This window comes from Herpailurus yagouaroundi, unplaced genomic scaffold, assembly GCF_014898765.1.
Source record: "Herpailurus yagouaroundi ecotype Mexico unplaced genomic scaffold, PumYag 140, whole genome shotgun sequence".
NCBI lineage: Eukaryota > Metazoa > Chordata > Mammalia > Carnivora > Felidae > Herpailurus > Herpailurus yagouaroundi.
The window spans coordinates 41,723,464-41,736,996 of record NW_024412395.1 but is presented as its reverse complement, the minus strand read 5'-3'; the positions used below and the strand labels follow the sequence as shown (position 1 = coordinate 41,736,996).

The 13,533-nt window shown below is 36.7% G+C and overlaps 1 protein-coding gene across 2 annotated transcripts in view; it reads left to right on the top strand.

The window, feature by feature from the left end:
- The window catches only part of LY75 (lymphocyte antigen 75), a 136,436-nt gene that overhangs the window by 70,582 nt on the left and 52,321 nt on the right, over positions 1–13,533 (top strand). For both annotated transcript variants that reach the window (XM_040476390.1, XM_040476389.1), the window contains exons 24-28: positions 1,691–1,820; positions 3,051–3,277; positions 7,404–7,569; positions 9,251–9,418; positions 11,003–11,119. In XM_040476390.1, the coding sequence (XP_040332324.1) occupies positions 1,691–1,820; positions 3,051–3,277; positions 7,404–7,569; positions 9,251–9,418; positions 11,003–11,119 (808 nt within the window). The remainder of the gene's footprint in view (positions 1–1,690; positions 1,821–3,050; positions 3,278–7,403; positions 7,570–9,250; positions 9,419–11,002; positions 11,120–13,533) is intronic.

Genomic DNA, 13,533 nt, shown 5'->3' with positions numbered 1-13,533 from the left:
GACATAGAGGGTATTATGCTAAGGGAAGTAAGTCAGACTGAGAAAGGCAAATACCATTTCACTCCTATGTGGAAAACACTCATGTGAAAAAAACAAAACAAATGAATAAGCAAATAAAAAGGATAGTCAGACCTATAAACACAGAGAACAAACTGAATGTTTGTTCAGAGAACAAACTGATAGTTGTCAGAGGAAGCGGAGTGGGAGGGTGGGCAAACGGGGTGAAGGGAAGAAGAAGAAGATATAGGCTTCCAGTTATGGGAATAAGTTACAGGAATAAAAGGCACAGTATAGGGATTATAGTCAATGATATTATAAGTGGATTATATAGTGACAGATGGTAGCTACACTTGTGGGGAGCATAGTATAACATATAGGGAAGCTAAATCACTATGTGGTATGCCTGAAACTAATGTACCTTTGTGTGTCAACTGCTCTCAAATAAAACACTTAATAATTATACACATTTGCCTCTGTAAAAAAGTTTTACACATATCCCTGGTGATATTATTCTTTCCTATAATTATTTTATTTCAGTTTTAGTTCCGTGTTTATTGTGTAACATGTGTGTATGTGTTTTTATAAAATTTGTAACTCCTGGGATAAGCCTACTTTTCTTATTTTTCTAAGTGTGTGATATGTTTCAAGCATACAAAAAATATAGGAACAATATACTTTGAAAAAATTTTCACACCTAGTATTATTGATTTGTGATCAGAGAATGAAATCTAAATAGATGTTTATGGATGTTTTTATAGTGACAGATACAGGATCAAAGCTTTAAGGTGAGTACTCTGTTGTATACAGTTTGTCAACATAAAAAATTTAAAAACATCTAATAAATTAAATTAATCATCATTACTTTTTTTGCTTTGAAATATCAAGAATGATAGCAGAGTGTTAAATATTACTATAATTGAGTTTTAATCTTGTACCAGTTTTTCTTGATCTGTTTAAAATTTTTTTTAATGTTTATTTATTTTTGAGAGAGACAGAGACAGAATGCGAGTGGGGTAGGGGCAGAAGGAGAGGGAGACAAAGAATCCGAAGCAGGCTCCAGCCTCCGAGCTGTCAGCACAGAGCCCGACGCGGGGCTCGAACCTACGAAACTCTTCATAGAAAGAGTTTGGAAGTTTTCCTTCCATTTCTGGTTTTTGAACAGTTTCAAGAGAATAGGTGTTAACTCTTCCTTAAATGTTTGGTAGAATTCCCCTGGAAAGCCATCTGGCTCTGGACTCCTGTTTTTTGGCAGATTTTTGATTACTAATTCGATTTCCTTACTGGTTGTGGGTCTGTTCAAATTTTCTATATCTTCCTGTTTCAGTTTTGGTAGTGTATATGTTTCTAGGAATTTGTCCATTTCTTCCAGATTACCCATTTTATTGGCTTATAATTGCTCAAAATATTCTCTTACTATTGTTTTTATTTCTGTTGTGTTGGTCGTGATCTCCCTTTCATTCTTGATTTTACTTATTTGGGTCCTTTCCTTTTTTGTTTTATAATTTCTAAAGTTAATTGCCCTTTTCCCATTCTTTGGAAGTTTTGGAGGATTTTCTTGTGATTTCACAGTCAGCTCCTTAATGAAATTTTTATAGGATGAAAAATCCAATTTGGAATATAAAGTTCTCTTGCTGGGGTCTTCAGACAGGTAGTTTCATGATTATTTGTACATATTTGCCTTTTCCTTTAGATTTTTGAGGAAGAGTCCCAATACCACTGTGCTCTAATGCTCAACCTCGAAAAGTCGCCTTATACTGGGACATGGAATTTTACTTCCTGCAGTGAGCACCACACTCTGTCTCTCTGTCAGAGATATTCAGGTATGAATTATCATCTAGATAACTATGGTACTTTATGCTGTTAGATATATACACTACTTTTTCATGAAAATCTTATAAATGAATTAATATTAATTTGTAAACATATAGCTTCCCTAAATTTTCAACATGGCTAAACTCTTATTGGTTCAGTGAGTCAGATTATCTCAAATGGAATGTGATTTTTTTTCAAGTGTCATTGCTTTACCTAATTAAATATCAAAATTAAGTATTGGTGCTGACGGCTCTGAGCCTGGAACCTGCTTTGGATTCTGTGTCTCCCTCGCTCTCTGCCCCTCCCCGGCTTGTGCTCTGTCTCTGTCTCTCAAAAATAAATAAATGTTAAAAAAAATTTTTTTTAAGAGGTCCATATTTTCAAAAAGATGTTTTTCAAAAGTATCACATTGTTTTCATTGATCACAATGTTCTTAATAAATGATTTAAAAAAAAAAAAAAACCTTTGGGGACGACCGGGTGGCTCAGCCACTTAAATGTTCAACTCTTGATTTGTTCTCTGGTCATGATCCCAGGGCCATGGGATTGATCCCTGCGTTGGGCTCTGTGCTGAGCATGGAGCCTGCTTAAGATTCTTATTCTCTTTCCCTCTGCCCCTCCCTCTCTCTCTCTCAAAAATAAAAATAAATAAATAAACAAAAAATAAATAAATAAAATCTCTAAAAAGCTTTATCATGTAATGAGAACCTCAAGTAGATAATCCACGTACTTCTAAGGAACTTTTTGTTTAATTAACCTATGGTCATTTGTCTCATACTGTTTAGTAACTGCTTTATTCAGGGAAGTACTGTAAAATAATAATTCAATATATCCTCTTGTGGGTTGTTTTGTACATTTTTTTCATGGGAGCTCTCCCAGATTAAAACTTTGTAAGGGAATACCTAACACCTCCTCTTGTTAAAGGAGTTCAAACAAAGGAGGTATTTGATACCAATCTGAAATGGTAATCTCATTGTAGCCTACTTTTACTTACACCTTTTTTCCTTCCTAAATCAGATTAACAAAAACAATTTTGTTCCAATTTTAGAAAAAAAAAAAAGATGCGGCTCAAACATATTTGCCTAAGGTATACACCAAGATGTACCTAGTTCTCCCAATGAAAATCTAAAATAAATGAATAGATAAGTAATATCTAAAGTACTTATGGAGAAATGAAGAAATGTCCCATGCCTTGCAGAGTGGGTGGTTTTTGTGTTTTTTTTTTTCTTTTACACACAGAAATTGAAAGCAGACAGACCTTGCAGAATACTTCAGACACTATAAAGTATCTAAATAATTTGTACAAAATAATCCCGAAGAGTCTGACTTGGTTTGATGCTCTGAAGGAGTGTCAGAAAGATAACATGCACCTGGTGAGCATCACAGACCCTTACCAGCAGGCGTTCCTAACTGTGCAGACGGTCCTTCATAACTCTTCTTTATGGATTGGACTCTCCAGTCGAGACGTAAGTTTTCAGTCCCAACTGCCAGGATTGACTGACGAAACGTGAACTTTTTGTTGTACACAGCATTTCTCATACCAGACCAAAAGAACCCAGAGGTTGTAAAATCTTACTCCAGTGAGTAAATTTCATGAAGTGTATAATTTTTAGTGGTAGTCATCTTTCCACTGTTGAAAGATCTGGTGCTTTATTGTTTAGATTAAGAAGAAGTTCTAGTGGACATATGTAGATGAGCACTTCTTTTTATTCTAGTAAAAGACTGAGCTAGAAGCAGGAACTGCCATCTCTCCCCAGCCAATGAAAAGAAGAGAGGAAGAGAAGAATTAAATCAGATGAGGTCCAGTGTGTAGAAGTACCGTGGCTTCTGATGAAGAGTCTTTTTATCCTTTTCAGAATCAGCAGAGTACAATTAAGCCTCTCTAAAAGTGGATTAGAGTAGTGTTTCACCACAGTTCAAGGCCTGATCCTGGATAGATGTCTTAAGTACTTCTAGTTTATTTCACAGCCCAGCAAAGAATACTAGTCTCCTGCTAATTCTCAGTGCTAAGCTACGAACATGTTACATAAACAGGAACATTTATGCTTCTGAAGCATTTAGCTATAATTAATATTTTTCTAAATAAAGGTATATTAAAAAATAATAATAAATAAAGCTGTAGTATTTCTGTCAGCATTGTAGGTCATTTTTGTCTCTGTTCTAGGCTCTCTATGTATGCCCACTGAGATGTATTGAAGGGTAAAATATAGGGCTGGTATGTGAGGCTGCATATATTATGCTCTGCATAGGGGGTGCCATTTACAAAGATTGTGATGTGAACCCTGCCCCCTGCATCTGCACAGTGCATGACTGGTGAAGCCCTTGTTAGATAAATGTCCCCTAAACCAGTATTCTTCACTCTCAGAGAGAAGGCAATTGGCAGAGTAGGACAGAAGAGTACCTTACATTGTGAAGTAAACCTAAGTTATATATACCTTGGGGAAACCCTCAATATACCAATGTGGTATATACCAAGATGGTTTTAGGGCTGCATGGAAAAAAATGTGATTGAAAGTGATTTAGTCCTAGCGCACACCCAGAGTTGAACTGGAGAATGGGTGAAAAAAACTTAAAATAGGCTCAGAAGTAAACATTACCTTTGACAAATTTTGGATTCATTACCACCAGCATGTACTAGAAGCTCAGTTAAAACTAGTATTTAGAAATTGCTTGAAGAATGTTTTCTCTGAGACTCTCAGAGCCAGATCGTCAGCTTGAACTAGTTTTTAAGACTTACTATATCAATTCTTTCATAACATTGCTTTTATTTATTTCCTCTTCAGTGTTTGGGTTTATGTGAAACCCATCATTGTGTCTCTTGTGAGGGTAGTAATAAGTATTACATTTCCTAGTTTCAATCACCTTTAACCTTTTGAAACAAAAGCAATACCATCCCTGCGGAAAATTTGTAAATTTATAGTAAATATTTTTATTTTATTTATTTATTTATTTATTTATTTATTTTTTAACATTTGTTTATTTTTGGGACAGAGAGAGACAGAGCATGAACGGGGGAGGGGCAGAGAGAGAGGGAGACACAGAATCGGAAACAGGCTCCAGGCTCTGAGCCATCAGCCCAGAGCCTGACGCGGGGCTCGAACTCACGGACCGCGAGATCGTGACCTGGCTGAAGTCGGACGCTTAACCGACTGCGCCACCCAGGCGCCCCTATAGTAAATATTTTTAAAAGAAAATTAAGATCACCTATAATCCCAGTAACTAGTGATAAATATGATTTAGTAATCTGGCATATATCCCTCAAGTTTTTTCTATGTACACATGTGTTTTTTTTTAATGTTTATTTATTTTTGAGACAGAGGGAGACAGAGTGAGAGTGGGGGAGGGACAGAGAGAGAGGGGGACACAGAATCTGAAACAGGCTCCAGGCCCCGAGCTGTCAGCACAGAGCCTGATGCGGGACCCAAACCCACAAACTGTGAGATCATGATCTGAGCCGAAGTCCGACACTTAACCAACTGACGCACCTAGGTGCACGCACATGTATATTTTTAAGATAATTAGAATCATACCATTTTGTAACTTTTTATTCACCACTGAAGGATTTTGGCCTTATTTCGTATCCTATTTTCAATCTGTACCTATGTTTCTCTTTTTTCTTTCACTCTTTAACATATTCTATGTAGCTGTTCACTGTGTATTTGCATAAGCTGCCTTAAATCTTTGGAGCATGGACAGGATACATTTTACACTGAAAGCAATGGAAGGGTATTGAAAGATTTTAAAACTGGTAGTGACAATATCAGATTTTTACTTAAGAAGAATTATACTGGCAGAGGGTGGGTAAGGAAGCAAGCAGTCAGGAGATTTCTTACAGAAATTCATGCAGGAAATGATGTTGGCCTGAACTAAGGCTCACGGCAGTTCTGGTTTATATAAAGTTCAGACTGTGGCGGTGGCAGTGGGTCACTCAAGTACACAGAAGTGGAAATACATAGAAAGAGAGAAAGTCAAGAAGGCTTGGGAGCTGGATGAATTACCCACATGAACATTAATGTCGGTAAGTCGATGGTTGGACCAAGAGGACAGAGCAAGACATGGGGTATCTCCCCAGTGAATATCAGGGGGGAATAAGGAGGCAAGTCCTCAGTGAATGTCAGAGAGAGCAAAGAATCTGGAAGCTTGCATAAACCTCAAAGGAAATGACTGAAGGAGATAAAAAATAACCTGCTATCCCATTCTCATAGCCCTGCGGTATCTGAGAATGGAAAAATAAACAGCCTTCCCTTGTGGGTGTTGAAAGGAACTTATTCCCTTGGGAAAGGCAGGTTTTGATTAAGATCAATTAAGGTCAAGAATTTAGTAAAGAGACACTTATAGTCGTAATAAAGAGAGATCACATTCAGCAGAGAGATAGAAGGTGCGGTGATTTATCTACGAGGAATAGAAGTTCCAAAGACCTGCTGTGAGTGCAACAAAGGTGAAGAAATCCAGGGTAATAACCAAGTGCAAGCAACATCCCATGGCCAAAGGGCACATTTGAGGTCAGAGGCTTAGGCCACAAGGTTACAACTGGAACTCTGGTGGAGAACAGTTTTCAGAATGAAACAGTTGGTGGTATTCAAGCCTGAACATGTTTGTTATTTATGGTTCACTAAGGATACTGTGTGTGGCCTTTGCCCAGTATTCCACATAAACCAGGGATGCAGAATTGTCTTGGGCCTCAGGACAGCTTAGTTCATTGGGTCAATGTATAAGGGCTGGCGCTCTGACAGCACCATGGGGAAGCCCAAACAGGTCTGTACCCTGGACTTTTGTACCTATTTTGTAAAGCCTCTCTCAAGATAGGTGGGTGGTCAGGCCCTTGTCAGGATGTAAAGACAGATGTTCATAGACTTTTAGTGCACAATAGAGTTTAGTGAATGAGGAAGCTTTTCTACAAAGACAAGTGTAAAAATAACAGTGTGAGAGCCATAAGGCCTGAGTCAGGGTTAGAGGGAGAGAGCCAACACTTATGTAGCTCTTCCTGTGCACCAGCTGGCCATTGAGTTACATGTTTTATACCTTACCCCACGAATTCCAGCCCTGAGAGGTTAAGTGTCATATCCGTTTAATAGATGAGGGGATGGAAACTTGGCAAGGTAAACTCAAAATCAAAAACTAATATGGGACTGAGCCAGAATTCAAAACTAGATATGCGTAGCCCCAGAGCCCGTGTTCTTTACACTACCACATAATTGTTTTTCTGACTTGCAACAACCAACAGTTCCAACTATGTGTGAGGCAGCCTAGCATAATGACTCAGGCCATGGACTCTAGCACCTGATGGCCTGGATTAGAATCCCAGCACTGCAGTATACATTCTATGTGACTTTGGGCACACTACATGCCTTCAGTTTCCTCATCTGTGAAAGAAATATAAAAGTTCCTATCTCATATGGTTGTTAGGAAGATTAAATAAATTAATCTTTACAAAGCACTTAGAACAGTGCCTGGCACGTGGTAAGTGCTGTGTAACTATGTGCTAAATATAAGATAAAATTAAAAGTTATTAGATTGAGCATGAGGGTTGAAATAATACAAAGGAGATAACATGAAGTATTGCCACTTGAACTGTATTTCGGCTGCTTACAGGATGAACTCAACTATGGTTGGTCAGATGGGAAACATCTTCAATTTAGCCGCTGGATTGAAAATAATAATCAACTTGAAGACTGTGTAATCTTAGACACTGATGGTTTCTGGAAGACATCTGACTGTGAGCATCAGCAACCAGGTGCTATTTGCTACTATCCAGGAAGTATGCTAATTTTAAATATTTTAATTTATGGGGGGTGGTTTTGTAAAATCTGGTTTTGAAATTATAATCACGTTCTTTTTCTACAACAAAATTTGTTGTGAAAATTCAAGTAGAATTATTATATATTAAATACTTTGTCATTGATTTGTTATTTTAGACATGTTATATCTTTATTTTTGTCAGCTGACAATGGTACTTGACCTTTGAGTTTTAACTCCCATTGGTCTCATTTTGTATGTATTTTGTGTTTATGTTCTATAGAAAACTCATATTTGTGAGAATTATTTTTTTGTAATTCTTATGATCAACAACTAATCTTTCTTTTTAAGAGTCACTGTTAAGATTCATTTGTTTGCCAGTAACAGTAACCAGCTCAAGCCAGCTTAAGCCGAAAGGGACACTTAGATCCTCAAAAATGAGGATATCACTGAGCCTCATGAAGAATGGGAATCAGAAACTGAATGGAATCTGGAACCCAGAGATACTGTCTCCCACCTAGCCTTTCTGTTTCTCTCTGTAGACCTGCACTCTTCTTTTTATATACTTTATGCTTCTCTCTGTGCATGGTAAAACATGGTAGCTCTGTAGCTTTCAATGATAGCCATAACTGGAGATGGATTGACTATCCCTAAATTATACTTTCCAAATTCTTAGAATCTGATGTACCTCGCTAGAGTAAGGTACGCAATCTCTAGCTCAGTCAGAGTAAAGTAGTTTTACAACTGCCAGAGGCCCACATGTGTGTGTTTGCAGTAGAAAGAAAAGACTACTTCCCAAAGGGAGTTGTTGCAACCTGGGAGACATGCTGGATGGTCTCTACTGCATATTAAATCTGTTTGTTGACTTTGAGTAGAGTATATCTATATTTGCATCTCCTGGAGTCTATGTCTTTTTCATAATAAAAGCCATAATCACATTTTCAACTATTTCTGTTTGCTTTCATTAAAGCAACAACTTAGAACATCACATATTTCATTAAAATGTACCTTTAATAAATAAAAATTAAAATTTATCTTTAAAATTAGAGAAAAGGGGCACCTGGGTGGCTCAGTTGGTTAAGTGTCCAGCTTCAGCTTAGGTCATGATCTCACAGTTTGTGAGTTCAAGCCCTGCATTGGGCTCTCTGCTGATGGCACAGAGCCTGCTTGGGATTCTCTCTCTCTCTCTCTCTCTCTCTCTCTCTCTCTCCCTCTCTCCCTTTCTCTCTCTCTCTCTCTCTCTGCCCCTCCATCGCTTGTGCTCTTTCCCTCTCTCAAAAATAAATGAACAGTAAAAAAATTAAAATTAGAGAAATACCAGTAACCAGAAACTTAAGGATGAGTTCCCAAAGTTATAGTTAGGTGCCTATTATTAATATCCTTGTGTAGTCTCTGAGGTTGCCCCTTGTATTTGAGGTTTGGTGATACAAGAATACAGAAACAACATTTAGCCTAATAGGACCTATTGTTTTATATTCTCCCACTCACTCCACAGCAGGGGAAAGAAATTATGTTAGATAAACTCCTTCCTACAGAAACCCAGTTAAGAGGTCACATTATATTTGAGTATAAACAGAACAAGCATCATTAAGCTATTATTTATTGGCTTCCTGAATATTCCCTACACATCAAGCCTAATTACTCTGAACAGGATTTAACATTTACATCTAAGATTAGAATCCTTACCATTGTCATTTTTTCAGATGAGACTGAAAAAGAGATCAAACCGGTTGACAGTGTTCAGTGTCCCTCTCCCGTTCTGTCAACTCCGTGGATACCATTTCAGAACTCTTGCTACAATTTCATGGTAGGAAAGACTAAATATCATGCAGTAACACCAGATGAAGTTCATTCTAAATGCCAGAATCTGAGTAAGTATCTTAAGTGTTCTAGATAAGTGATTATTAAAATTGTTGACTATTTTTTATTTAACAGATCCAAAATCACATGTTCTGAGTATTTGAGATGAAAAAGAGAATGACTTTGTTCTTGAGCAACTTATGAGTAATCATTACATTTGTTCATTAAAAAAACAAGTCTCACCTGAGTGTGTTATAAATATTTTTAATTAGCACTAGCGACTAGATTTCAAAAATACTCATCTCCTAATTTCTACATTATCAACAAAAAATTAAAATTTGTGTTTAGTTAAAATGGAGAATATAGGAGCTACTCCTTTACCTATCCATCAGAGAACCAGTCTGTCTTTACATGTATGAACAAAATGAGTTCTACTTTAAAAGACACAGAAATGACACCAGCAAGCAGAGAACTGGATGTTCAACCAAGCGAGGCTACAGGCGAAGTGAAAATAGGCAAACTTGCATAGTTGAAAGCTCAGGTGAGTAAATGAAAGCAAAGAAGAGCTCTGCATAAAAGAAATGCATATTTCACACTTGTAGCTCTCAGGACTCTCCAGATATTGTCGGTGAGATCCACTGAGGCTTTATGACTTCTCAGCAGTGGACCTGGGAACTGTGGGAAGTTCTTATGGAAAATATCAAACCATTATTCCCAAAAATGTAGAAACTAGTCTTGAGAGATAGTCTACAAAAAAGAATCCTTTGAAAAAGAGCAAGGTTGAGAAACACTACATGCCATTGTTTCCTGTTAGACATTATCAAATATATATTAGCATATACTTTAAGAAGTACAGGCACAAATGAAGTAGTTTAACTTTGTTTAATTAATGTTTGTGACATTTTTATCCATCTAGTCTTTTTCTGAGAAATTCCTGCTAATTTCCTGAGGGACACACTTTGGGAAATATTAAACTTTTATAATCCAAATATCAGAGTGATCTCTAAAGAAAAAGATCTAGCATATAGACCATCCAAGAGGTTATATTTATTATAGTTTTTGACAGTGTATCTTTACCAGTGTAAATTTGTACCAATTTGAAACAAGATTTAAATGGAGGAAAAGTGAAACAAATCAATGTTTTAAATTCTCTACTCAGCTATAATTTTGTACTAGGCTATAAGACATCAAAATGTTTGACATCAGAATGTCAAAATTTAACATCAAAATGTTTGAAAACTTATTAATCTATTCATTTTCATACAATGAGATAGTTTTAATTTACACATCTGTCTTATTTTTTAATATTGTTTTAGAGTTTATTAAACTAGGAAATAAAATAGGGGCGCCTGGGTGGCGCAGTCGGTTAAGCGTCCGACTTCAGCCAGGTCACGATCTCGCGGTCCGTGAGTTCGAGCCCCGCGTCAGGCTCTGGGCTGATGGCTCAGAGCCTGGAGCCTGCTTCTGATTCTGTGTCTCCCTCTCTCTCTGCCCCTCCCCCGTTCATGCTCTGTCTCTCTCTGTCCCAAAAATAAATAAACGTTGAAAAAAAAAATAAATTAAAAAAAAATAAACTAGGAAATAAAATTTTCTAAATCTATCAAAGTGTTCTAGATAAGTAATTATTAAAATTATTGACTATTTTTTTTTAACAGATCCAAAATCACATGTTCTGAGTATTCGAGATGAAAAAGAGAATAACTTTGTTCTTGAGCAACTTCTGCACTTGAATAATATGGCTTTATGGGTCACATTAGGTATAACTTATGAAAGTAAGTTATAAATCTACTGGTTTTCTTTATATTCATACTTCATTATAAATTAATTATCAATGGAGCGCCTGGGTGGCTCAGTCGGTTAAGTGTCCGACTTTGGCTCAGGTCATGATCTCGTGGTTTGTGGGTTCGAGCCCCGCATCGGGTTCTGTGCTGACAGCTCAGAGCTTGGAGCCTGCTTCAGATTCTGTGTCTCATCCTCTCTCTGCCCCTCCCATGCTCATGCTCTGTCACTCTCTGTCTCTCAATAATAAATAAGTGTTAAAAAAATTTTTTTTAATAAATTAATAAATTACTTATCAAGCTACAAAGGTATAGTTCTTCAACATATGTGTTTATCGATATACAAAATTATAATTATGCACTTAGCAGAACTTACATAAATACCAGACAGTTTTTGTATCTCTAATCTGCCATTAAAATGCCTTTACCACCAAGCTTAGAGTCAAATGGTAGAAAATAATTTCCTTTCTCCACTATTCCTTCTAGCAATTTAAGACTAACTAAAAATGACCGCACTGTCACAGAAACCTTCGATATTGACTTTATATCTCTCCTAAGAATATGGGATGAGTGAGAATGGAATTATACTTCTATTAATGTCGCACCTTTCGGTTTACAGCATTGGTTTAGAGTATACGTTAGAAAAATGAGAAACAGTCTGACAGTGGGATAGAATATTTGAAATTGGGACTGAATACCACAAGTCCAAGGTATAATTGCTATGAAATTTTTTAAAGCAGTTTTGCTTTAAAAAAGCAGTTTTGAACTGTGCCAATTTTGAAAAATACTTACTTACAGATGTCCTGAAAATCATAGAAGTTTGGAATTAGGAAAAATGTCACTCTGGGACATAATATATCAAAAGCATACATTTACCCAATAAGGGGGTGGGGCTTACTAGGAGACAAGGGACAGTGATAGCCATAGGCAGAAGCTAAATTACTCAAATATGACCTTTTTTAAAAATTTTTTTTAACGTTTATTTATTTTTGAGACAGAGAGAGACAGAGCATGAACGGGGGAGGGTCAGAGAGAGAGAGAGACACAGAATCTGAAACAGGCTCCAGGCTCTGAGCTGTCAACACAGAGCCTGACGCGCTGCTCGAACTCACGGACTGCGAGATCATGACCCGAGCCAAAGTCGGCTGCTTAACCGACTGAACCACCCAGGCGCCCCTCAAATATAACCATTTTAAAAATAGTCTTCGCCTTGCTATCTAACCTGACTCTTTGTTAGAGTTGCTAAAGTTTTTCTTAAATATTTATGGCTTGCAGATGAGTTAACAAAAATCAAGCTATCAAGCAATAGGTAAGACTTAGCTTGCCAGTTGAAGATGAATTCATCATAGTAGGACTTACGTGCCCAAATCTTTTCTCCAATGACACTTGAATACCCTTAAAATTAAGGAAGGGGGAAAAATGGAGAGAAACTAGGTGGAAAGTTCCCAGCTGTACATGAAAATGACTGAGGAAACTGATGCCATAGGAACCAGTGGAGACCACACCCAGGATACAGAGAGTTCAATTTTACCTTTTGATATACCTTATTAGTTATATTATCAGAAACAACTGAAAATGTATTCTTTATTCCAAAAAGTATTTTCAGATCTATAAATTTCCTTTTAGTCATCTTAACTTCTTTTATAAATTGAGTAACAGGATTTCTGACTAAAATATGTAGAAATATGAATGACATATAGAAAGATGTTTCAAGCAAACAGCAAATTTAGTTTAATTCTTACTGGCTTGATTCACACCCATAGATTTGTTAAATTACTTTAATCTTAAATAATATTTAATTATATATACCACCTATACAAAGGATTTTGTTTTTTAAAAAGTTTGGACTTTTCGAAAATAGGGCCATGAATAGAAATTACTAAAAGAAGCCACTTGTCAACTAAAAGATACTTCAAGCCAAGTGAAAATGCGGCCCTTTTGTATAACAACTTTAGAAATATATCACTGCCCATCATATTGTCCAGAAAATTATAACTTTAACATTTGGGGAGAAGGAAAGGGTGACTGGGAGACAGGAGGTGATAGAAAGCAGCAAGCAAGAACCAATCATATGTACAGTATTTCTAGTGTATCTTTGCTGCAGGCAGATATTTAGGTATCTCTCCTCAGAAGATGGTAATCAGGAAAGCTATAAACAATCAGGACAACAACGGGTATGCGTACCTTATAATTACTTCACTCTTTATGCCAATTTATGATTTTAATAGGCCTAGCAACTTGTTTTTCCAAAAGCTTTAATAAGATATATTCCCATATCATACAATTCAGCCATTTAAGATGTACAATTTAATGGCTTTTAGGACAGTCACAGAGTTGTGCAGGTATCACTACGGCAAAAAGAAACATCGTACCCACTAGAACTCCTTCCTCATTCCCTACCCCTCTCC